The sequence below is a fragment of the Oreochromis aureus genome, linkage group 9 (assembly GCF_013358895.1).
Source record: "Oreochromis aureus strain Israel breed Guangdong linkage group 9, ZZ_aureus, whole genome shotgun sequence".
Lineage (NCBI taxonomy): Eukaryota > Metazoa > Chordata > Actinopteri > Cichliformes > Cichlidae > Oreochromis > Oreochromis aureus.
In genome coordinates, this window is record NC_052950.1 from 14,376,897 (window position 1) to 14,403,916 (window position 27,020).

Here is a 27,020-nt window from a genome sequence, read left to right on the forward strand (position 1 = left end):
AAAAAAATGGGCAGGAGCCCGACTTGTGCCTCAGAAAAAAAAAAGTGCCTCGTTCACCATAAACTATTTTTGCAATGGTGTGTCGGGGCGGTATGGGCTCAGGCCGATTGTTTTTCTTTGAGTTGAGCAGCTCTTTGGTGTAGGGGTATTACCCCGTCTAAATTGTTCCCTCATGTTTTCCGCCAAGGTTCTGTGCCCAACACACTGACAGTTATAATTTGCAGAAATTGCGCTGATTATCTGAATTAGCATACCTGACCAATGCCACATTAGTCTTATTTACAATACAAAGCCGTGGGGCTCTGAGGACGCATACTAAATATGACTTAACCCTTTGAAGAGGGGACTCACAGGGCCAGAACGTCTTTCACGTCAATGATATCACAAAGAGCTTAAGGCCCCCCACTCCATATGGACCTGAAAGCCTCTGGAAGACTCCTGGAAAGGGAAGTGGTGAATGCAAAGTCCAAGGACCATATTGAAATCACAGGTTTATTGCAAGTTTTCCCCTTACTCTCAGGTTCTTTTGACCTTTGTCTTCCCGTATTTTTTTTTTCACCACTTAGCTGTTCTCCCCATCTTGTTTTTCTTTTCCTTTTCCACCCCCCACCCCCACCCACCCTCTTCACCCCTGTTCTTCTTTATTTTCTTCTCCCTCACGTCTATTCTTTTCCCTCCCCAATCCCTTCATACACCCCCTGTCCGTTGACTCTTAACCACAGATGGACAAAACAATGGCCCATGTCACACAGCATTAAGACAAACAATCCAGTGATGGGAGGAGGGTTGTGTGGAGCCGGAGCCACGGTAACCAGGCAATACGCTCACTGGTCCAAGCAGCCACTAATCTCAGACAGCGATGATACAATTCACAAATGGACACTGAAGGCAGCCTGTACGCACACACGCTCACAGCCACATGCAAAAAAATAGGAACATTAAGAAGTATAGTTACTAGGCAGCATTTCTGCAAAAAGTTTTCTTTTCTTGTGTCCGTCTACACTCTCCTCTCAGTTTTTCTTCCCTCATCCATCAATGGGAGGTATAGAATTGATAGCAGGTATTGATTACCAATTGGCTAAGGCTAATCTGCTCTAACCGGAGGAAGCTTTGCACTTACAGCGGCTGTCAGTGGCTTGTCGTGTGTGTTTCTATTTGACTGTGCAGCATTACAGTAGCAGTAACAGTATTTTTTTTTGTCTCAACTGCTTACCTACAGCATACTAATGGTCCAAAAGCAAGGCGGTACATTTAAAAGAAAAGAAACAAATAAATAAAATAATAACGGGGCTAATCTGGACATTACTTTTATTTTTTTCAGAAAAAGGGAAATGTATGTTCTGTCTGCCCAAAGAAGCTCCGAGAGACATGCCAAGTTTCACCTCCCTACCTATGTGAATAAGACCCATCTCCCTCTTGCTTCTTTTCTTCATCTCCCTAATAGGAAATTTGAGCACACTGTGTGAGATTAAAGCAGAGAATCAATGCCTTGTGAGCAATCATTTCCAGACAAATCTCTTTCATCTTTTTTTTCTCTCGCCCCCCCCTTCTCTCTCCCGTTCGTTTTCTCTCCCACCTCCTAATGCTAACAGGGGGTCCTGTGTCATGACATCCCTTTTGCTTTTATCATGTCCTAATAACATTCTGAAAATAGAGAGAGAAAGAGGAATGTGACAGAGAAAAGAGGGTGCTGGGGAAAAAAAAGAACAAGAAATGGATAGACTGATAAAAATCCATTGAATGAGCATGGTTCTTGATTTGTGCTTTGATGTGGATGTCTTTGTGCAAATTAGACAAATATGCCCGCTGCTTTAGTCATCTCGAGGCTCTTCAAGAGATGCCATCTCCTCTTGCCATCTTTTTTTTTTTATAAAGGATCGAAAGAAGGAGGGAAGGAGTGAGTGACAAGTTCATTTAAGGGCAAAAAAAATATACATTTCACAAAATGCAAGTGATTGAAGAGAGACAAGAGGAGGCTGACGAGAAGTTTTTCTCGCTATGTAAAATTATAGTATATAAGAAGTAGCCTGTATAAGGCAGTTGAATAAAACTGAAACTCTAAAAAGCTATATACATTAAAAAAAAAATGCTTTTGTTTCTGCTTGGTTAGATGCAAAAGGTGTTTCACCTTGGTGCATAAGTCTAATGGGCAGGGATACACACATAAACACACACACACACCTTGGCCAGACCTTTGTTTCAAAAGCAGGTTAATGGGGAGTGAGGAAGAGGAGCGTTGCAATTTTCTGCTCTTTAGGCGCCAGAGAATTCTCTCCAGTGTAAGAGAGACCAGACTCTCAGCGTAATAGGCATTTTACACCCTCATCACCCCTTGCACAGACACACACACAAACATGGACACACGTTCCCTAGAAATGCGTGGGAGTGTAATAGGCATTCTATGGTGTGTATTGCCCATCCCTAGAGAGCCAGTAAGTGTTAGACATGCATAGAGTCGGCAATGAGACAATCAGCATGCTGAAATTGAAACCTTGTCTGGAGTCACACAGGAGGGGAGGACGATGTGCGAGAGGAGAGGAGGAGAGGAGAGGATTAACTATATAGACTGGAGGACCAGGGATAGGAGCACAGATGGCGGCAGAGCGAGGAGATCCAGAATAAGAAGAGAGGAGAGACACAGGGAGAGGAAATAGGAACTGATGTTTGTTTAATTGCCTCATAAGTGATGACACAGATAATTATGTCGAAAAAGGGATGCTCCTCTTAGGCAGGGCCAATGAGCAGCTGTATCTGTTGTGCGTGTGTGTGTTTCATGCTGTCTCTCCCTATAGCCCCATCAACTGTTGTCCCCTCAAGCCACATCAAGTATAGGACACCATTAAAGCAGTACGGTTTACGTCATATCAAATCATTCAGCTTAATTAACAGACGGGCACGCACTCAAAACACACAGACACACACTCATCATTTGGAATCATTTTAATTACTCTGCAACATCATGATTATTAATATCTCTGCTTCGTATACCTGGGGATATGAAGGCGAGTGTGTTCACCTATATTTCCTGCGCTGCGCTTCCATGTGTGCAAGTGATGCTCCCTTGACTTCATATCTAATTGTCTTTTTTAATGACAATATTCCACTGTGTGCGGGCTGTATGTAATGAGTCAGGGTGTGTCAAAGTGCAGGCCTGAGCTGTCTGCTCGAGTTAAGCTCTTCCCGTCTACTGAAGAAGCCTCCAGCGTACGCACTGGCGCGCACACACACACTCAAAAAGACCAGTATCAATGTGGGAGTTCCTGTATCTGACACGAGATTAAGAGGGCCAAGCGGAGGAACGTCGAAGAACTGCCCTGTTGCATTTGCAAGAAGGAAAAAGGACCGTCCTGTCACACGCGCGCGCACGCTCAACACACACCAGCGCGAGCATCCTGTGCTGTAAGTGAGCAGTAGCCTGCCTTGCATTATTCACAGTGGCCGAGTGATCGAAGCCTGGTTCAATAACACTAAAGCGGCGCATGCTGGAGAGATTTGTCTTACAAAACCTTGACACACACACAGGCGCACATATGCTCTCACACACATTGATTTTTGGTGGTGGGAATCTCCTAGGCTTTGGACGAAAGACAGGGACGAGAGAGGGGGCTTCCCCCGTCAAAGCCAACCCCCCCATACATACACACACACACACACATCGTTGTACTCATTCTGGACTTTACACACGATACGGTGCATAGGCAAACGCTGTAAGTGCATGTTTAATTCTCACAAAATGAGATCTGATGGATGGCGATGTCTGGCGATATCATGCATGCGAAAACGAAAGAAAAAGCTGAAGATAGGCGGTGAAGGATCTGCTTCTTAGATCTGATGGGGTTTCATTTACTGCAAGATGAGCTGATGGTGAAAAAAAAAATTTAAAAAAGCAAAGGAAAAAAAAGTCTAACTGATCATATTTCTTTTTTTGCTGACTCCCCTCTTTTGCATTTTACCATCAGGGGGCTTTTTGCAAGCCAGGCAGAAAAAAAAAATCATGCATTGCCTGATATGTCATATCATTCTGCTGTAGTGTGTGTGTGTGTGTGTGTGTGTGTGTGTTTGCACAAGAGTGTTCAATTTGAAAGCCTTCACTTGATTTGAATGGAAATTTTTCTTATACATCAGCCACTTCATTCAGTTTCTTATTTTCTTCTGAGCGGCACAAGCAGCACCCTCCGGCGTTTTTGACATATTAGCATGTATTGACAAGCCAGCGCTCGCATGCCTGTAAACACACAGCACAAACACACGCGTATACACACACACCTCTGTCCCCCGAAGACCTGTGATCAACCATACCCAATCCCTTGTAATCATTTGGAGCACCCCCACACACACATACACGCGTACACACATGCATGCACATGTATTTTCAGCTTCAATCCAGAGTAATGGTTTGGGGCAGGGGCTGAAGCAGTGGGCTTCTTTCCCTTAGCCCCAGTGTCTTAAGCTGCCATTGATTAAATGTTAACTGATATACTCGGCCCTGGCAATCTTGTTAGAGCTGGAGCAGGCAGGCAGCTAGACAGACAGTTTAGGACCTGCACCCTCCTGATCAATAGCACAGATAAAGATTTCATCCATCAATGAGCTCCCAAAACAAAAGGTATCTGATACCTGATTAGGCCCGCGGGGACACACGCGCACACACACACAGATATGGGCATAAACACACTTTTACATGGCCACATGGGCTTCAGGCACATGAAGAGATCACACACACACACACGCGCGTTTGGATCAGGTAAATACTTAATTTAAAAATCTGTACATAAGCTTAAATAAGCGCACACTTCTCACCCACACACACACAAATCCACACACACACATTCTTTTCGCTCACTTATTTTGTCCAGAATAATACCTCTAACAACCCCATCTGAAGTCAATCAGTTCCACACCTAATGGTGTAATTACGACAGATACGCACACACGCTGAAGCGCACACCCCCCCCCGACACACACACACACATATACACAGTCAAGTTTGCAGATAAGACAGTCCTGACTTTTCCCGGATGAAGGTTAATTATGCTGTGTAAGTTCACTTAGGTGTGGGGTTGTGTTTATCCAAAGAGGTGTATATATGTGTCTATATACGCATGTGTGTGCACGTCTATTTAGATTGCACGTGCATGCCAAAGGCACCACAAAATGGATGAATCAATGTCTGGGCGACCACTACTGTTAACGTGTATCAATAATGTCCCCCCCATCTTCTTTCTCAGCTATTGTCACAAGGCAATTTGAAAGTCCAAGCCTTGCCGCAATTAAGACTTAATTATAAATCAATAAAAGAAGTCATTTGAATATTGATTTTTCCTTTTTCTTCATATTGTTAATATATTCCACACCCTGCCTGTGATTTTTTTTCCCTTCCGTTTTTGTTACAATTTTAAGGGGAATCAATATTTCCCTTTACAGTCATCCGAGAAGCGCTTTGGCGTAATTGGAGCCAAAAACACAACAGGATGTCTTGATGGGGTTTGATACCCAGAGGTGGTCAGGGGGTGAAAATGTCACAGACCCTTAAATTGTGGTGGATTCCCCCCCCCCCCCAAAAAAAAAGAAAAAAAAAAGAAAAGAAGAGCTAATGATACTTTATAGCACTCAAACAGTGATCTCATTTTGGGAGATTTTGGGTGACATTTGTTGTCACGATGCCAAAAACGCATTTCCATAATTTTCACGGCTGACATTTTCTTTGATATGACACTGTATCAGAGCACACTCCAGAAATGATATCAATGCACCCCAGTAACCTGCATTTCATTTGATTAAATGATATCTTTGCTGTTTTATTTTCCTGCTCAGCCATTTTGAAGGGCTGTGAGATTTTCAAGTGGCGTGTCAGGGGCCGGGAGTCTAATGCATGGAAACATGGTGCTTTCTGTTTTCTGACGGCTAGCAGAGATAAGGTAGAGATATGGCTCTAGTACTGGCTCAAATCTAAAACAGATCCTGCTTGGGGGGAAGGGGGGTGGTTGGGGGAGTTTAGAAAGTGAAGGGGGGGTGGAGGTAGTAAGAAAAGGGAATATTATCAATCCTCTAAGTGTCTGGCGGTGTCTCTCTTTCTTTCCCTCTTTCTCTCGCTCTTTTTCTCCCCACTCTCCCTCAGTAATCTGATTTATTCGAAGCATATGTGTGCTGCTCTGTCTTTGTCTGCTTCTATTAGGGCCAGTGGGGGCCCATATGACATTGTTTAGCCAGTAATGAAATGGACATTTTTTGCATGTTTTTGAGAAAGTCAGAGGAAAGCCAACACTCCTTATTTGTAACTGTCTGCGAATACCATCTCCAGGGCAGTACAATACCATCTCCAGGCCCAGGTCTGTGCATGTGTGTGTTGCGTGTGAACATGTGTGACTATGTGTTACAGGTTCCATGTGGTCATTTTGGAGATGAATCTGAGCAACCTAATGAATATTTTGGCTTGAAGATATTTTTTTTCCTTCTTCTGTGGCTTCTTATGAGTTCTGCCATCCTCTCTGACCTTAACACATTAGAGGCCCTGATGATGAACACATTTTTCGTTTTGCACATGCCTCTATGACAAAAGATGTGTCACATATAAAAACGGTTAAGCGCTAATGGAAGCTACGTGGTGCTCGACTGAATCGCATCGGTAACAAATACAGTTACCGAAAACCATTTGAAATTAATAAAGTGACTGGAAACACAGTTAGGTTTTTTTTTGTCATCTTTATATGTGTAAAATACACATTTTTAAACATTTTTTTTTATCTGTCCTTTCTGTCTACTCAAATCTTCCCTTTGTTTTTCATCCAGGATTACAGTCTTGTTTTTTGGTGGCTCTGAAAGCAGATGGTTTTATGCAGCTAAAAACGGGACAGTAGCCCAATAGGATAAAGATCTGTTTAAGCATTATCCATTTGGCCACTGCCCGTCACAGGCCTATTTTAAGCATAGACACACACACACACACACACACACACACACACAAACAGCCATTCTCTTAAACCATGGCAGCCATTTTATTAGATTCCCTGTTTTCAGGCCTCGTATTAGTTCTCGGAAAATAAATAAACCTTGAATACATGACAAGGACCGGTCTGGTCAGTTGAAAACTATATCTATCCTGCTCGTATCTTTGTTTACCAGTGTAGTGATGGATGGAGAGATAACGGGTAAATGGTGGCGCACAGGAACAGATGGGATAGGTATATGGACGGATAGCTGTGTGAAAAGATAGAAAAATAGATGGACAGATAGATAGATAAATGGATGGATAGCTAGACAGATGAATGAGGCAGGGAGATCTTGTTGGGCTGATAGAGTTGAGCAGGTATGCCGAGAAACAGCTGCTTTCTTCATTAGGTTCATCTATCGATCTCGGACCCTTGTTTTGTGCGTGTGTGTGTGTGTGTGTGTTTGAGGGAGAGGAGAAAGACAGCAGGCTCTGTAGATAAGTGCTGGTAATAGAACAGAATGAATTCTTATCACAGAGATGGGAAGGCCATTAACCCTCAGCTCCTAGTTCTCTCTCTCGCTCTCTCTTTTTCTCCCTCCCACCGTCCTCCGGTCTGGACCTGACAGGTTCATGTTGGCATGTGTGTGTGATATTTCCACTATGTGTGTGAGACTCTCCAAGTGCATGCATGTGTGTGCATCTCAGCTGCCGCTGCGCAGACTGCCCTATCGGCCAGATGTTTATAATCAGGGGCTAGATAAATATTGGCCCGAGGAATCATAAAAGACCGGGAAAAAACAGAAAATAGAGAAAGAGACGGGAGGAGATGAAACAGAGGAGAAGAATCTTCTTTTCAAATTATTCCTAAATCCCTCAGTAAGCATGCCGTGCCGCCTCCTCGGTTCACCTACTCAGCCTAAGGTGATTCAAACAGCCGAAATGCAATATGGCTGTTGTGTAAGATGCAGGTGTGTGTGTGTGTGTGTGTGTGTGTGTGCACGTGCGGAGGTGTACAGTAGGTGTGTTAGCCTATTGTATAAGGCCAGGTGTTGGGGCAACTTTTTTTTTTTTATCCACCACTGAAACTTTTGAAGTCATATTTTTGTCCTGTGAAAAACCTTTTTGTATTTGCCATTAAAGAATCATTAACACCACCCTCCACACACACACACACAGAGACACACACACCCATCCACCCAGTGCCCACAGCACTGAAAATGAAACCCTTCTTAACACGAAACAACAGTTTCTGTCTGCGCAGCAAGCAAGACATGCAAGCCTTTAATCTTGGCTATGTTTATTCATATGATTTTTTTTTTCTCCCCCCTCTTTTTTTTTTCCAAAAGAGTAATAGGTGTTTTGTTAGTCGCCTGCAAGACAGCAGAGCGAGCAATTTGAGCGAAAGAAAATACAATGAAGAGTCTCAGGAAGTCGTAATTGACAACAACAAAGCAAATTTGGAGCTGCTGATACAAGCATTTTTTACACAAAAAGTCATTTTTTTCAGCTTATTCTGTCAGTTCAACTTATTGACATTCACACCAGGAGCGAATTAAATGTGACAATCCTATTGTCTGGCTTTCAGAGTCGACCTGAAACAATAGATATATATATATATATATTTTTTTTTTTTTTTTTTGCTGCTGTAATAAGTTTGCGTGTTTTTAGCAATAAATGGCTCAGCGTGGGTGGATTTCAGAGTGTGGATGGAAACATGTGTGTTTGCTTGTGCTGGTGTGTTTACATGTTAGCATGTGGGCTGTGGACTTATGTGCATGAAATGCATTGAAAGCTGCGTAGGAGTAAATGTGCGTTATACGCAGAGATATTCATGGTTAGGTGTGTGTGTGAGGGGGAGAGAGGGAAAGCGTGTGTGTGTGTTTGTGTGAGTGAGTTATTCCCAGGCCCTGTGCAGGAGCTGTAGACCCTCTCTGCTGGGTTGATGTTTAGTATTTTAGACATGCTACATTAACAACATCTGGTTAAGATCTAAATGCTTGTTAAACGCGCTGAAATTCAGGGGGAAAGGTACAGGGAGAACGAGGGGAGAAAGGGGGGATAAAGAGGGAGAGTAGGGTAAATAAAGATTTGAGGGTGAGAGAATGGGAGGGGGGGATCAGTAAGTCTGTAAGGTTATTACTCTGGCAGTATTACCACTGGCCCTTGACTATGTGTGTGTGTGTTTCGGTGTGTATACGTGTGTGTGTGTGTGCGTGGCTGTGACTGTGTGGGATGGTGTAATGTTTCAAAGCTTTCCCCTTAAAACCTAGAGGCCAAACTAGAGCCACGCGCGCGGCGCAGGAATGTGACATCACAGGGCCCCCTGTTGCTCACATACGCACACATACGCACACATGGTCTCACAGGGGACGTGACCAGAGTTGTAAGAAGAAATCAGCATCAACATCATGCCTAAGTTGAGGAGACACGGGAGTCAAATGTGTTGCACAAAAACATTAAGGCTTCATTATTAGCACAGATAAAATGGACCCAGTATCAAGCCTGCATTATTAGACAGACTTAACACTCTGAAAATGCTCTGCTATACGCAGTCCAAGCTACACAATAACAGATTCTTTGTCTTGTTGTTTTAGCAGTTCTTATATATCATATATTTTCTTTGGCAGCAATTACAGTTTCAGTTGATGCTCCAATTTTATGGTATCCATGATTTAAGATAAACAAAATGCAAAACAAGACTTTTTTTTTACTCCTTTACCCCTTTAATGAGCACCGTCCTAGCCCTAAGGAAGCAAATTAGAGGCAGCTCAACCCAGCTAATGAATTCAGCCATTTTGGAGTCTCCATGTCCAGTTTCCTGGCGTGGCATTGCTCGACTGTTGTGTGCTGTACAACCGAGTCCTCCACCGGGCACATAATGACCCGGCATGGCGGTTATGGGCCCTTAGGGGGAGACAGGAGGGGGAGTGAGTGGTCTCAGAGCAGGTCATTATACAGCTAGAGGGCACACACATACACACACACACTCGTGCACACAAACACACTGCACTCACACTTTCAATATATTCTTCATTGCCTCCATCTCCCATATGTCTAGTCCTCTATTTTTTCTTTTCAGACATCTCTTTCTCCTCCACTCTATCCTCCTGCGTCCGTCTGTTTAAATCTTGCTTTTCTATTTGTTTGGTTTTTGCTCTGCTTTGAAAAAATATGAGCATGTTTTGTTTGGGTTTTTTTATTTCTACTACGGATGCCAAATTTCAGCTAGTCTTTATTGGATAAACAAAACAGACATTTATGGGTAGGAATCTAACTGGTTACAGTGGCTACTAACTGATAAAATCTCATATCAAATTGATAGGTTGAATCTCTGATCATAAGACACTTAATTATTCTTCCTTTTTAACAGTTAAATATAGGCTTGTGTTGGTTGCAGCGTAATCGAAGCCAGGGTTTGTGGTTAGCTCGAGCTCACCGGCCGGCTTTAATGTTCCGACTGACCCACATCAAAGAGAATCCCACCAGGCTGCCAAAATCACACACCCTCCACAGTCTGGCCCGCTTTGTGTGTGTGCGCGCACGCGCGTGTGTGCATGCACAGAGGCAGTGGAAGGTGACTGCGAAAGTTTTTGCTCTGTGTGTCCTCTGGTAGCGATTAAGTTGATGGTTAAGAGTCCCCCCGCTGCAGAATGCTCTGTCTCTCTTTAACACACACACATTACACACACACACACACACATACTTGCACATGACATTTCACATGCAAACATATGCAGTCACTGTCTCACTCGCTTGATCAATGGTACACATCCACGCTGACACGATGTAACACGCACAGTCATTCACGCGCTCACGTACACACCCATGTGGTGTGTGACTGTCAGGGTCAGTCAGAGGGCAGACGCTGTGCTGATGTATTGAGAGAGCTCGTCTGGGAATGTCCTCAGTGTGGAAACACATTCCCCATATGCACACACGCACGAACACACACACGCATGCGCTCGCACACACACACACCACAGATATAACTGACTAGAAGGGGAAAGGAGAAAAAAGCACTGATGAGGCCCAGATGATCACCCCCTCCTGTTCTCTTTTTTCTCTTTCTTCACCCACTCTTCACCCTCTTCCTTCCTCTCCTTCAGTCTTTCTGTTCATTGTCTCACGTTTCTCCTGTGTTTTGTCTGGCTACAGGTAGACTGCCCCCTAGAGGTTTGTTAAGACCGTGGTTTGATATTGTTAAGATCACACACTGCAGTTCAGACCACTTTCACTTGACTTATTTCCTCCTCTGCTTGCTGTCATCTGTTAGGAATGACTTGATTAATTTGCAGTTTGACCAGCTTAATGGGCGAATACAAAAATGTGCAATAAGTCATTGTTAAGATCATATCCAGAAGTATAAAAAAATACAAAAAATTATTCAGAGTTGTCATGTAATGGTAACGAACTAGCTATAATTCACACATTTTTATTTAACATTATGGCAAATTTATTTATGGGATAAATGATATGGTCCCGTATTGCATTATAGGAATAATATCAAATAAAAATAATTGCTATTAAACTTTTATGACCATCTTTTTAAATTAATTGAATAAAAAAAATTCCATCAAAAGGATGTGATATGAGACAAATCACTTTTTTCCTTCTACTTTATAAACATTTTTATTATTTTGACACACTAACTTGACCTTGCAATATATATGATCTACTAACGCGTGTTTTTTTTTCCTCAGTATTTGTGTTTTGACCCTTACCCCTCCACCCCTCCCACCGCATGCTTATGTGAAACATGCTGTTCGATTTGTACCGTTTGCTTTTCCTTGGCTTTGAACAAAAGTCAAGCGTAGAGAAAAGATAAACCAGTGATGAAGGACTTTGGTACCCACCACACACGTGCAGCATTTACACCAGCACACACGCGCACACATGGATACACAGTGTGCGTCCTCTCCCCCCTCCATATGAAGGTGAGGTGAATTAAAATACAAAGATGGACGCTGCAGCACCAGCAGTGAAAATTGCAATTTCTGCAGCCCGGCCTCTCTCGGCTGACAGGAGATATTTCATCTCCGTTGTCACCGATGTATTAATAAAACATCAGGAGCAGAGTGCAGTCCCAGTCTTTCATACACACACACAAACACACAGACTGTGTGTACACAGCGTGTACAGCAGCCACGTGTGCAAATGCAAAAATATAACAGTGTTCATGAATACAGGCACACACACACGCACACACAAACACAACTGCAATTTTCCTCCTCAATCACATGCCAGCATCTGCCATGAAAATTTCATGCTGTATATAATGTCCACTTAATGTGTTGCCGCTTAAAGCAATGGCGCCAGCGCTTAGTCTGTGTGTCTGTATGTGCTTTTTTGCATGGGTGTGTGTACTCACACCGCGTGGTATGTGAAAGGGTTAATCATATCATGTTTCCAAAGGGGTGTGTGTGTGTGGTGGGGGGGGGGTTGCAGACCTCTTTTGCTCATCGTACAATGGCCAAAGTGATTGTATGCAAATGCAAGCTGACCTCAATGCACCCTTTGCCTGATTTCTGTGAATATGTGTGTGAGTGTGCCTGCTTGTGCTGTGTGTGTGTGTTATAAAATATGGTTATTAAGGCGGTACAGGATTGATGAGCTCAGCTCTTTTATACACACTCACCCATGCACACAGACACACACCGGTTTCATTCTCTGGCAGAGTGAGGGGTTTGTGTTGAGAGCGAGACCCCCCTTTCCCCCATTTAAAAGACATGAAATTTGTAACGGTTTTTCCTCTGTGTGTGTCTGTGTGAACGTGATACTCTACGTGTGTGTGATTTGATGCCTGTTTGCAAGTGTTTCTGTTTGATTTCGCATTGGTGTGTGCAAGTCCCGAGATGGAGGAGGGCACTATATTGTGTGTATATTTATATATATATGTGTGTGCGCGTGTGTTTGTGTGTGCGTGTTCGTGCCATGTGTGCATGCGCATGCCTGGTTATCTGGCCTCTCTCAGACTGCTCAAAATTCATTACAAAGTGACATCAGCCCAGCCGGAGACAAATGATGGCTGGATGAAAGGGAGCGCTGGGGCTCGGCTAGGATTAGTGTTAGCTTGTGCTGGCGACACATATATACACATACACACACACACATATGCGTACACACTCACACACATGCACACACTTTAATCCACTGGCAGAACACTGCAGATACACAGAATTATCAAACAAGGGGCTGAACTCTCAGAGATGGGTAGGCTAATCTGCTAATAGTGCAGAGCTGCACGTGTGTGTTGGTTTGTGTTTTGACGTGCGCACGTAAATACACACACACACACATACTTTTTAGCAAGGCGTGCAAAAATACACAGACACAATATTTCTGTACGGTGTAGTGGTGAGCATGACCTACACAATCTCATGTTATTTTGCTTTTCATTTTTCCCATTTTTTCCCCCGGATTTTACAGCAGGATGTGTGTTGTAGGCTGTCAGTGTTAATGTGTGCCTCAATTTTGTAGAGCTGTGTATTTTTTCCAGTTGTCGCAATAAAGCAGAATGATAGCGTTTCCACATAATTATGTTTTTACATTACAACAGCATAATTTGTGTTTCCACCATGCTGTAATATTTGTCTAACCTGAAATAACACTTCAAATGAATTGAAGAAAAGTAAAAACGCTTATTTAAAATGAAATATATGGACAAAAAGTCATTATTATACAATGTCAGTAAATAATATTCTTTATTTTTTTGAGAATTGCATGTTGAAGAGAGGCACCCGAAATGACTGAAGCCGTTTCCCCGGAGGCCATATTTTGTTGTCACACAACCTTTCAGCTTTCAGGCCATGGATGTATTATGTTTCACCCACTAGAAGTGGCATAGCGCGGCTGTTTTCAACAAAGCATGTGTTTAAGTCAATAACATTATTTGCTGGTGAGATATGCTGTTCAGTGGGATACGTTTACTCTAGAAAAAGGTGTTTATGGGAATAAAGCAAACATATAAAAGCTGGAATATTTCTCTAATATCACACTGCAATATATGTTAGAACATCTGCAGCTTTCAGAGTCAAACACCGTGAAATTTTCTTTTTTCAGTGCTGCCCTCACAGCTATCGAATGCTGTGTTTTAGAGAGCTCTGCGGATAATGAAGTTGTTGTTTTTGTGTGTGTGTGCATTTTCAGAAGAGACTTCTGAGGACAGTGAGAGACCTCCTCGCTCCTCCTCCAGGCCCGGGCTCAACCTCAGCGACCGAGACTCGGCTGACAGCAGGAAAACTGACCGTAAGTCTGCGCGCGCGCAAACTGTACGCACAAAACACATACGAACCACAAGCCTCTCGTCTTAAGTTATTGTTCATGTGTCGCTCTCCCTCAGATAAGGTTCTAACGTGTGTGTAACATGTGAACGCTGCTGACTAGCCTCCATGTGACCCGCTTTAATCGTTTCCATCTGACAGAAAGAGAAAAAGGGAGAGACGGGGGAGTGGGGGAAACAAGAAGAGGGAGGAAAAAAGGACAGAAAGAGAGAAGGATAAGTTGAGTGTTGTGGATATTACCAGGCAATGTCCAGGCCCCAGATTATTTTTTAATCAAATCAGTTTGCGTGCTTGTAATTTATAAGCGCCTTGCATTAATCTTTTCTCGTTCTTGTGCCCTCTCCGATGACATATTAATTTTTCATAAGCGCAGGATTAGATGGGGGGCCTGTGTATATGTTTTTCTAATATTGCACTGCATCCCTGCAACCCTTAAATTAGTTTTTTCCCTGCACTCTCCCTTCATTTTTCTTTCTCTCCCATTTTTTTTTCCTGCCTCAATCCATCCCTTAATTGTTGTCCAATCTGTGAACCTATCGCAGGCATTACCTCGGGTAGAAAAAAAAAATAGCGCGAGATAGAAAGAGGGGGAAAGGAGAAACCGTTTATTCGTTTGTAAGTATAGTGAAGCAGGGAGGGGCAACAATCTGTAAAAGGCGACTTGGCGTCGCTGTTATTTTGGGCGAGGTATGGAGCACATAATGCCTCTGCTGTGAAGCTGTGGTCAGGATGGCCCCGGCTTTGTTAGATTTGATTTACCCAAATATGAATTCATATGGTTTTCTTATGTATGAGATGGAAATCCATGGCTGGGAATGAATATTACATGGGGCTTCTCTCTCTCTCTCTCCTTTTTTTCCCGCTCTGTCTTTGCATGGGGTTCTCATTCTTTCTGCCCCTACTAATGTCTCTTCTACTCTTTCACTCTTGCCCCCCGACTCACACACACACATACACTTCCAGCTACACCCTCTATCCATCTGAAGCTCCCTCCCCACCTTCTCTTCCTAGCATGCCATACCTAGCTCCATAATGTGAGGCTCAATGAGGCAGAAGGAGAGCTGAGTGAGGCTGGGGCCTATTAGTTTAGCTAGTCATCTATCTTTCAGCTCTATCTCTGTGACAGGCCTGTCTGACGGACTGGCGGGGGGAACCACCATCCATGCATTTACTGCTGCATATTACCACCAGCGCCATTTAACACCAGAGCACACATGCAAAAAAAAAGAAAGAAAGAAACCCACGGTGTTCTTAAGCGTGCTTACGTATGCGAGCGTTCTTGAGTGTAGTGAAGCTTATTTAATAAAGCAGAAATGTATTCCTTTTTTTTTAAAAAATTTTTATGAATAATTTGTTCTAGGAGTCGCCTTGGGGGTAAGGTTTTAGTTTGTCTAGGAAGGCAGATATAATATTGCTAGTGGCGCTTTTTTTGGTGTTTTATTATGCATTTGCTTTAAAGGAGACTTGAGAAAGTCAATTGCCAGAAAATGTAAAGTGGGGGTGGTGGTGTTGTGTGTGTGTGTGTGTGGGGGGGGATCCTGGTGTGACCAGGCTGTTATTCTGGGGCCTTGTTTTTGTTTTGTCTTTTTGTTTTGATTCTTTTTATAAGTAGGCAGATTTAACATTTCCTTCATCAGGCCTAAATCTTGAGATCTATGTGTGTGTGTGTGTGTGTGTGTGTGTGTGTGTGTGTGTGTGTGTGTGTGTGTGTGTCTCCATATGGTATCTCCAGGGAAGGGATTACAGTGTGACCAAGTGAGCAGTGTATTTGCGCACTTCATCTCCAAGACCAAGAGTCTTTAAACAAAGAGGGGCCGATAGATAGATAGAGAGGGGAGAAGAGGGAAGGAGCGAGAGAGAGAGAGGTGAAAGGGTGGGGGAGGGGCAAGGAACCAGCGAAAAGAGCTGTTTCCCATTCTTCATTTACATTGTCTTGTTTTAATCCCGTGTCACTTCAGATTAATTATAATCCACGTTACATTTTCCATGCAAATGTCCTCAGTGTGGATTACTTCCAGATAGCTTTATGCTGTTTGTGTAGATGGCACATGTCGCCACCATGGCTCAGGGGCCCACTTCTTATAAATAATCAACTAAACAAAGGCCCCGGCATAGAAATGAGCCTGTCAGGCAGCCTAAGGAAATTACAGATCTCTACCTGCTTCAAATTAGCACAGAAATTACTCATTGTTCCTCCAGTCAGATGTTATGTATTATTTCGTGTGCAATTTTGAATCGTGAAGATACGGGCGAAACGAAACGCATTCACATGCAAACAAGATCTCATGTTAAATAATTCTATATTGGCTTGTTTATATTCTGAATATTTGTGTGTGTGTGTGTCTGTTTTTTTAATGTGCATGCATCTTGCAAATTTCCCCCAACTTGAGAGGATAGCTGTGCTCCTTTTCTGTCTCTCTCTCTTATATGAGATTAAAATATATTAAAGATATTAGCATGTTTAATTACAAGCCTGCAGCAGTTCCTTTGTGCATGCACTATGTGTGTTTTCTGTGTAATGACAGCTTGTTGAATGTCTCAGACAATTTGTCAAATGTGACAAGGCCACGCTCATATTTATCTCTCATTAGAACACAAGCTGGAGATGGAAGAGAAGGGAAGGCTAGTCATTAAAAACACACAAACTACAAGACAGCTGCTGTTTAATAGCCTTTCTTTCTTTGACTCTCTCTCCATCTGACTATGTCTCTGCCTCTCACCATTTCAATCTTTTTCCAGCCTCTTTCTCTGTGTACTTCCCTCCGGCAAGATCTGGGCCCTGCTGAGTGCTTCAGTGGGAGTTTGGGGTTCAGAGTGTGTTGCTGTAATGTTATCAGGTGACCGGGGGTCAGCCTAATGTGTAACCTCAGAGCAGTAGGCCAGTAAATCATGCTGGCCAGCCCTCCCTGGCCCGCTTTGGCCAGCTCTCCTTCCTAGATTTACTGCTCCGTAACCTTAGCCAGTCTGCCAGGGCTCAAGACAGCTAAATTGAATACTAAATCCAAGCCACCCAGCCCACACTCCCACACCACCGCCCCGCACTCCGCTCTGTGTTTGCTGGGCTTTTTTGTATTTCGATTAAATGAAATGACAGGAGTGGAATCATCAATGGAATTGATGCAGCATGTTAAAAGAAGGTAGAAGACGAGGAAAAAACAGGGGAAATGGTTACAACAGGTTTATTTCGCTGTCGACTTGATCCCGATGATGAAGCCGACTTTGCGTGTAGTCAGTCCTGAAGACACGATGATGATTCAATGACATACTTGGACAGTTTGTGTGAAAATCTCACTTGGTCAGTCTGCTTTGTACGAAATCTCTTATCTTTTTTTAAACAAAAGGGCAGATTCCAAATGGATCCCCAGAAAAAGCAAGAGCTACATTGGCATTGTTGGTTCCCCTGCCTTTCGAGGAACTATATGGGACAAAAATACCCCGAGGCTGTGGGCTTCTCTGTCCCTCTCTGTCATTTTTTCTCGTTCTCTCCTCTCCACGTTGTTCTGCCTTTTACCCCATTGCTCCGTGCCTCTCTCCACTGGAGCATCCACTTGCGTCTATAGAAGAGTATGTGTGCGTATGTGGCTACCTAAACATCCCTGACAGTCGCAAATAAAGATGGGTGGTGTGTGTACCGCTCTCTCCTCCTGCAATGCAAAAGAGGTTGAGTGTCATAAATCACCTTTTGATTTATCTAATCAACTCAGGTCCTGCTCCATGCAGACATTTGTCATTGGTGGAAGGGGGTTAGGGGGTTGAAGGGGCAATTTCAGGTTTATTCTACCCCTCCATTTCAATAGGCTGCAGCTGCTGGAACCCACATGTGGAAGAGGGGATGGAGGAGAGCCGGAGAAGGGAGGGGAAAGTACAAGGGGGAGGAAAAGGAAAAAGGACAGTCATTAAGTATGGGGTGCAGACTCAGAGACAAAAGAAAATGAGAGAAGAGTCTTCTGGTTCTCCCTTGTTCTCAATCATGTGCTCTCCTTTTATTTCTCTTGATTTACTTAAGTTATCCAAGCACTATTCATTGCAAGAATATGTGGCTTGTTAAGAACAAGGTTTTAGCGATATTTAGATTTTCCTCTCGTGGTTTTATGGATAGTTTTTGGATTGCGGTTGCCATTGTATTTATTTGTCCTACTGGTAATTATATTCTTGGAAGAGACTCTACAATTTTGAATGCAATTCTATGCCTCAAAATAGGTTTATTATTCACTGGCAGAGCTTGCTATTGAAAGCTCCTAAGTGGCCATAGAAAGAACTCCTCTCTCATTCAGGGTTAACCAACTGTTTTTTCTTCATATGAGTTTGAGCATAAGCATAAGTGTTGATTAAAGCACCGGGTCAAAGACGGATTCAAAACAGAAGGACAGATCTTCATGTTGCACACACACAGACAAGCATTTACATTCAACATGACAGTAATCAATGGTGATGTGTGCCCCCCCCCCCATACACACACACACCAACCCCACACCCTCCACATTGTAAATGTGTTTGCAGGCTCTCGTCCGACAATCGCCTCATCTCCTTTCTCAGGGATGTAATTTAGTTGCAAATTGACTGGAAGACGGAGGCAAAAATTGAAAGTTGAAATTAGAAATGGTTATAATAAATATAGGAGGCGGGGCACGGATTCGGGAAAGGTCAGGTGATATGACGGGCGCTTCCAGCCTGCACCGATCTGACCAATGGAGTGTCAGAGGCCTGATATGAAGCACAAAATACACACGCATATTTGCACATAGACACACGCGCGCGCACACACACACACTAGCCCTGCAGGGGCCATCACAAGCAGTGGAAGACGAGATTACCTCGCTCTTCTGAGCTGCAGAGCAATTCTCGGATGTTCTTGGAAATTCACATTGTGCCCTTGTGTGTGTTTTTTTTTTCTTCACTCTCCCCTTTCTCTCTTTCTTCCTTTCTTCCCTCCCTCCTTCTCTCTTGTCACTTTCCTTGACAGGCCAATATTTCAGGCTCCAGATATAGGGGATTACAAATAAAATAAGTGGAACGCCTACTTAATGCAACAGAATTAAAATGCATGAACGGGCCGGAGGAATTGATATGCGCCCAATACAAACACGAGCCACAGAATAATATGAAATACAAAATGTTTTTTTTCAGCCCCCTCTCCATGTATCAGTGCTTTGATTTCCCTTTTTTTCCATTTGTGCATCTAGCGTGAAGCGTTGATTCGCAAGAGTGAGGCTCACATATTGCCTTGAGTGACCAGACGAGGGAGGGGAAGCGGGAGGAGGGGAAGGGTGGGGGGGTAGCTTAGGGAGAGGAGGAAGAGAGCAAGGAAAAGGGAGGGAAGGAGGGAGGGAGAGTTGCTGTTGCTGTGTCTTTGTGTTGTGCAGAGTGGGTAAATTGCAGTGGCAGAGTATAGCAGGGCCTGCACGGCCTGTATCTTAGGATGAGGCTAATGAAAGATTTATCAGTGGCTGCAGCATTTACTAAATACAACCAGAGGCTGATCTCTCCACACTGAGCCCTGCTGTTAACATCACACACGCTTACACGCACACATACAAACAGACACACACAAGTAGCGCTGGTACTGTACCACCAGCCGTGACAAAGCCCTGAAAATTTAGCATCTTATACAGACACAGGAGTTGTCGAGGCAGCTGGGGAAATGTATATGAACTAATGAAGTGTATAATATTACCATAACATTTAATGTATGTCGTGCTGTGATAATGAGCCTGCCCGAGTTTTTCCTATTTTACATGTCCTCGGGGCAGTGGCACGTCAGCATATGTGAATGTGAATAATACTCTTCATGCTTGTATCCATGCTAATGTTGTCCTGGTGTCAGACTCTTTTTTTTTAAGCCATCACCTATAATACATGTGTTGATGTTATTCAGTTATTTGTAAAGCAGTAATTATTTAATGATTGTTTTATGATCCCATACAGCCACAAAATGTCACAATTACATTTTATTGGCCCATTCAAATTGTGCATCTTCTGAATGGGAGAGGTGAAAGTGGGGCAGCTCATTGTTACAAAAGATAGCAAACATGACAAACCGCACAGTGATGTTATGTTCACAAATGATCCAATTCCACTGCGAGGGATGTGAGAATTTTATCAAGACTGTATATTTCACATGTTGCAGATTAATACATGCATTTCTCATTTAATATGCAGGACATATTAGATGCTTTACTTAATATTCTTCTCCTGTATTCCAAAATCCTTGGAAAAAAAATACATTTGCCATTAATATTGTTATGTTTCTGTTTAAAAAAATCATAAATATTTGGAATATTAGAATATACAAATGCAGCCTTTAACCTGGGAATATAAATACTGAATATTTAGTTGATGAAATCCATTCACTTTTAACCTTTTGCGTTCTCTGTCCCCTCTTCTCTTTGTCTCGCCACCGCCTGGTAGGAGTGAATGCCGTGTCTAAAGAGGTTACCGGACCGAATGCTATGGTTAAACATTCTCTCCTGCCAGATCGACAAATGGAAAGCCCACCTAAAAGGCCAAAGTCTGCTGAAGGGAAGACCTCAGCTAATGACCAGGTTTGTGAAGTTTTGACAGGAAACTCCCAGTCACGTTAAAAAATCTTGAAAATGTCACCTGTGTTGTTCTTATCTGTTCCTCATATAGTGTTTGCAGATCTGTATACTGTGTTCACCTTGCTAAAGAAAATCCATCTAGGTTATGGAGCTTATCTATGTACCTATTCAGAATGGCTATTTAAATTCCATATACTAGTTGGACTTTGTCATTGGATCTACAGAAAGCTAATAGCCACTGAGGCAGGTTTGTCTTCATAAGCACTAATGAAATCTAACCTTCACTGTCACTGTGGGATGAGCTAATGGGAAGATACTTAACTATAAGAAGCAGAAATGTTAAGCCAAGCATTTAGCAATTCCTGGCGCCGGCTTTCATTCAAAGGGTTAAATGCATCCTACTATTCCCCCTCTGACATAGCTTTTTAGCATCAAGCACAATAGGCCGGCCTTTGTGTCCTTAAGTGGAATACCTGCACTAGCCTTAGGACTCCTTGCCTGCTTCTTTTCCCCTTTTTGCATCTCTTTAAATTATATGTGTTTTTAAATTAGATTATGAAGTATTAGCTCGTCTGGTTCTGGTAGGAAGGAAGACTTAGTCATTTCAGAAATGGATTCTATTAAGACAGGTGGTAGGGAGGCAGCTATGCTCAGAGTACTCGCTGTAATGAGGGCAAGGCGTAGCTTAGGAGAGTACACACCTTTGTCATCTGCAATCTCCTGATTAGAAATTCTGGCCAATCTTGTTTTCTACTAATAAAATGGCACGACTTAAAAGATTTAAACAAATTACATGAAAGATGGTTGATTTATGTTTTCTAGGTCAAGTTGGGCATAGTAACTGGGGGCGGGGGGCGGGGTGGCAGATAGTGAGGATTACCAAAAATTCTTCTTTTGACAGATTTAGTGGAATTTTAAAAAGTAAGGTGTGACCAGTGAAGCAGATGGCTGGCTAATTTAATGGCCGTGCAGTGGAAGAATGATACCCACTAAAGTACATTGAGCGTAATAAGTAACTTCTGCTCTTGAATTAAAGGGAAATATTTTCCTTTTCTTTAAAATCATTTTATTATTTCTCCACTTAGTTACTGTGCTGTCTTGTTTTTTAGGTTCAGCAGTGTCCGTACTGCAACTACAGCAGTAAAGATGCCAACCGTATGCAGCTACATGTTATGTCCCAGCATTCCATGCAGCCTGTGATCCGCTGTCCACTGTGCCAGGATGTCCTTAGCAACAAAATCCACCTGCAGCTACATCTCACTCACCTTCACAGCGTGGCACCCGATTGTGTGGAAAAGCTCATTCTGACTGTATGTAGAAGTAATGACTAGAAATACAATTTGTTTGAGTGTGTCTGTTAGACTGTGTGTGTGAGAGCAAATTGCACATTCTAAACAAAAAGGAATTGTGATGTTACTTGTTGTTCTTGCTAAATGTTCTCTCTTGAGATGCTCCCATAATCTTGAATGTTGTTACTGTCCACCAAGAGAAGCAAATTCTTTCCCTGAAATAAGCTTTGATTTCAATACAAGAAACACTTTGGCACACTTCCTCTGCACTTTCTGTATCAGATTATAAATTGGTATAATAACAATCTTTGGTCTTTGCAGGTTGTTGGACCTGAAACAGCAACACCAAATAATATAATGCACCCCCAGACTGAACAAGAGAGAAGTATGTCGTTAATGGATTCCTCTACCTCTCTCACAGATGGGTCAGGAAAGTCTCATGGTGAGCAGAATATGTAGCTTACACTGTTTTCTTTCTGTCATTAATTTGTTGCCCAGATGCTGGTAAAGGTCCACTGATGTACTTGAGTGTGTTATTTTCTATATATTTGTCAGAAAATACTGACTGACAAGAACCTTACATTGTATTTTCTACGTGTAGGAAACATTTCAAAGGATGAGCTGGCCAATCAAGACAAGAATGATTTAGACCTGCAGCGTGAGGAACTCAAGCCCCCAAAGGAGGCCTCAGAGGCCCCAGATTGGAAGAGAGCCAGTGGATTAAGACATGATAGCAAATCCCCTGATAATCTGCAGGAGCATCTCAGTGAGCTCCAAAGACTTCAGCAACAACAACAGCAGCTCTCTGTGTCAGACCGTCATGTCTACAAATATCGTTGCAACCACTGCAGTTTGGCCTTCAAGACAATGCAGAAGCTTCAGATACATTCTCAGTACCATGCCATCAGAGCAGCCACTATGTGCAGCCTTTGCCAGCGCAGCTTCAGGACATTCCTGGCCCTCAGGAAGCATTTAGAAAATGGGCACCCTGAACTTAGTGAGGCTGAGGTGCAGCAACTCATAGGCAATCTGCCACTGAATGGAGATATCACAGAGAGTGAGGCCAGGGCCTTGGAGGAAGCTCAGGCCTTTGAACATGACTTGGACAAAGATGATGAAATGGACCAGGAAGAAAAGCCCAGTCCCACAGGAAGTGACAGTAGCTCCCTGCTAGATGACATGGGAGCAGAACCAAAACGGACCCTACCATTTAGAAAGGGGCCCAATTTTACAATGGAAAAATTTCTGGACCCTTCTCGACCTTACAAGTGCACAGTATGTAAGGAGTCCTTCACCCAGAAGAACATCCTACTAGTACACTATAACTCAGTTTCCCACCTACATAAATTGAAAAAGGTCCTTCAAGAGGCATCTAGCCCAGTTCCACAAGAGCCAAGCAACAGCATTGACAACAAACCATTTAAATGCAATATTTGCAATGTTGCCTATAGCCAAAGTTCAACACTTGAAATTCACATGAGGTCAGTTCTACATCAGACCAAAGCAAGAACAGCCAAAAATGACATGAGCAGCAGCAGCAGCAGCAGCAGTATCTCTGGAACTAGTGGTCCAGTATCTTCAAAAAGTCCAGGCCCAAGCACACAAGGGAATGCAAGCAATTTAGACGCTGCAAGAAGTGGTACTCCTTCTTCTAACAAAGAAAACACTGTTGAACCCAAAGAACCTAACAGCAGTAATAACTCAAAACAAGCAGCAACTACTGACCATGTTTCAGCACAGGCAAGCAGCCAACAATCAGCACAGTCCTCAGCCCAACTGCAGCTGCAGCTTCAACATGAACTCCAGCAACAGGCTGCCTTCTTCCAGCCTCAGTTCCTCAATCCAGCTTTTCTCCCCCATTTTCCAATGACCCCAGAAGCATTACTGCAGTTTCAACAGCCGCAGTTCCTCTTCCCATTTTACATACCTGGGGCAGAATTCAACCTTAGCCCAGAACTTGCGCTGCACTCAGCTGCAGCTTTTGGAATGCCTGGTCTTACTGGATCATTTCTAGAAGACCTGAAGCAGCAGATGCAACAGCAGCACCAGTTACAGCAGGCTCAGGTCCAGCAACAGGTTCAACAGCAACAGCAGCAGCAGCAGCAGGCTTCTCAATCACAGTCACAAATTCTGCAACAGAAAAACCAGCAACTGCAGAACCAGAAACCAAAAATGGAGGCTAGCACAGTCTCAGCTTCAGAAATACAAATGTCTAGAGATGCAGAGGATCACCTGGAAAAACAGGAAAACAGAGCAAAGATGGAAAATGGAGGTGATGCATTGAATGATGTAGGAAAGGACAACAAAGACCCCAAAAAGTCAAAGTTTCCAGAGCCGCTGATTCCCCCTCCACGTATTGTGTCAGGAGCAAGAGGTAATGCAGCAAAAGCGCTATTAGAGAATTTTGGATTCGAGTTGGTGATCCAGTACAATGAAAACAGACAAAAAAACCAAAGGAAAAGCAAAGATGGAGTTGAACAAGTAGAAATGAATACTGATAAGCTTGAGTGTGGGATGTGTGGAAAGCTCTTCTCTAACATGCTTATTCTCAAGAGCCACCAAGAACATGTGCATAGTCACTTTTTCCCATATGTGGAACTTGAAAAGTTTGCCCAGCAGTACAGAGAGGCTTATGACAAACTTTATCCGATAAACCCTTCTTCACCAGAGACACCACCGCCACCACCACCTCCTCCTCCTCCTCCTCCGCCACCTCCTCCTGCTCCAACCCCAGTGACAGCTCCTCAGCCTCCTGCCATGTCAGTGGCCAAGCCTCAAACCCCAGTACCTTCACCAGTTCCTGTTTCCCATCAGAGTTCACACCAACCCTCTCACCAAACACAACCACCCCAGCCACCGCCCCCACCTCCACCACCTACTGCCCCCCCTGCACCACCCCAAGTGCAGCTACCTGTTTCCTTGGACCTGCCCCTTTTCCCACCTCTAATGATGCAGTCTGTCCAGCACCCAGGGCTACCCCCTCAGCTGGCCCTCCAGCTGCCCACTATGGATTCGCTGTCCACAGACCTTACACAACTCTGCCAGCAACAGCTGGGTCTTGATCCAAACTTCCTCCGCCACTCTCAATTTAAGAGACCGCGCACCCGCATCACCGACGAGCAACTCAAGATTCTTCGCGCTAACTTTGATATTAACAATTCTCCCAATGAAGAGCAAATTCAGGAGATGTCAGAGAAGTCTGGCCTGCCCCAAAAAGTTATAAAGCACTGGTTCCGTAACACTCTTTTCAAAGAAAGGCAGCGGAGTAAAGACTCTCCCTACAACTTCAGTATCCCTCCCATTACGACACTGGAAGACATTCGATTGGAGCCCCAACTAAGTGCACAGGAATACCACAGAGCAGACTCAATGATGAACAAGAGGTCCTCCAGAACCAGATTCACTGATTACCAGTTAAGGGTACTTCAAGATTTCTTTGACACTAATGCCTATCCGAAAGATGATGAGATTGAGCAGCTCTCCACTGTGCTCAACCTACCAACACGAGTCATTGTGGTGTGGTTCCAGAATGCTCGCCAGAAAGCTCGAAAGAGCTATGAGAACCAGGCAGACTCTAAAGACAGTGAGAAAAAAGAGCTGACTAATGAACGATACATCAGAACCAGCAACATGCAGTACCAATGTAAGAAGTGCAACATTGTGTTCCCACGCATCTTTGATCTTATCACTCACCAGAAAAAGCTGTGTTATAAGGATGAAGATGAGGAAGGTAATGAGGACAACCAATGTGAGGAATATTCAGATTCTCCTGAGCAAGGTCCATTTAAGATCACCCAGGCATCTTTAGACATGCCTAAGCAGTCCCAAACAGGAACTCCCAGCAGTTCTGGCTCAAGCTCCCCTGTGATGTCCTCTCCTCGTACTACCATGGGCAAAACTTCCCCCAAGCCAGATTTGACCCTTGAAACTGAAGTTAAACAAACTGAGACTGCCCCTTCACCAGTGATAAAGTCATTACCAGAACCAAGACCATCTAAGGCTTGCACACCGCAGCCACCTCCACAAAAAGCCCCCCAGGCACAAATGTCAAGACCCCATTCCCAGCCTCAGGCAGCTGCAGTTCCCTCAAGTCCACTTTCCCTGGCACTGTCTTCACTTACAAATAGCCTTCCCCATCAGATGCTTCAGTACCAGTGTGATCAGTGTAAGATAGCATTCCCCACTCTAGAGTTGTGGCAGGAGCACCAACACATGCATTTCTTGGCTGCTCAGAACCAATTTCTTCACTCACAATTCCTTGAAAGACCTATTGATATGCCCTATATGATATTTGACCCCAACAACCCCCTTATGGCTAGCCAGCTGTTATCTGGAGGTCTCTCCCAAATCCCCTCTCAGGGTAGCTCTGGCTTAGCTTCTGCTGCAGGCTCTGGGGCGATGAAGAGGAAACTCGATGACAAAGAAGAAAGTGCCAATGACAAAGATGGCGGTAACAGTAGTGAAGAGCAACACAGAGATAAACGTTTAAGAACCACCATCACACCAGAACAATTGGAGATTCTTTATGACAAATACCTACTTGACTCTAACCCAACAAGGAAGATGTTGGATCATATTGCACGGGAAGTTGGCTTGAAAAAGAGAGTTGTGCAAGTTTGGTTCCAAAACACTCGAGCTCGAGAGAGAAAGGGGCAGTTTAGGGCTATAGGGCCCTCCCAGTCTCACAAGAAATGTCCCTTTTGCAGAGCATTGTTTAAAGCTAAATCTGCTCTAGATAGCCACATACGATCTAGACACTGGCATGAGGCTAAGCAGGCAGGTTTTAGCTTGCCACCAAGCCCAATGATGAATCAAGACAATGAAAGAGGTGAAAGCCCCAATAAGTATAATTTCTTTGACTACCCACAGCTGCCTACCAAGACTGAGCCAAATGAGTATGAGCTACCCACTGCATCCTCAACCCCAGTCAAACCATCCGAGGCGCAAGTAAAAAACTTCTTAAGCCCTTCATCCTTAAAAG

The 27,020-nt window shown here is 43.6% G+C and overlaps 1 protein-coding gene across 1 annotated transcript in view; it reads left to right on the forward strand.

The window, feature by feature from the left end:
* The window catches only part of zfhx4 (zinc finger homeobox 4), a 79,709-nt gene that overhangs the window by 46,749 nt on the left and 5,940 nt on the right, over window positions 1-27,020 (forward strand). The window contains exons 7-11 of the mRNA XM_039617398.1: window positions 14,078-14,176; window positions 20,620-20,753; window positions 21,860-22,060; window positions 22,361-22,481; window positions 22,641-27,020. The exon at window positions 22,641-27,020 is cut by the window's right edge and continues 1,044 nt beyond it. Coding sequence (XP_039473332.1) covers window positions 14,078-14,176; window positions 20,620-20,753; window positions 21,860-22,060; window positions 22,361-22,481; window positions 22,641-27,020 — 4,935 coding nt within the window. The remainder of the gene's footprint in view (window positions 1-14,077; window positions 14,177-20,619; window positions 20,754-21,859; window positions 22,061-22,360; window positions 22,482-22,640) is intronic.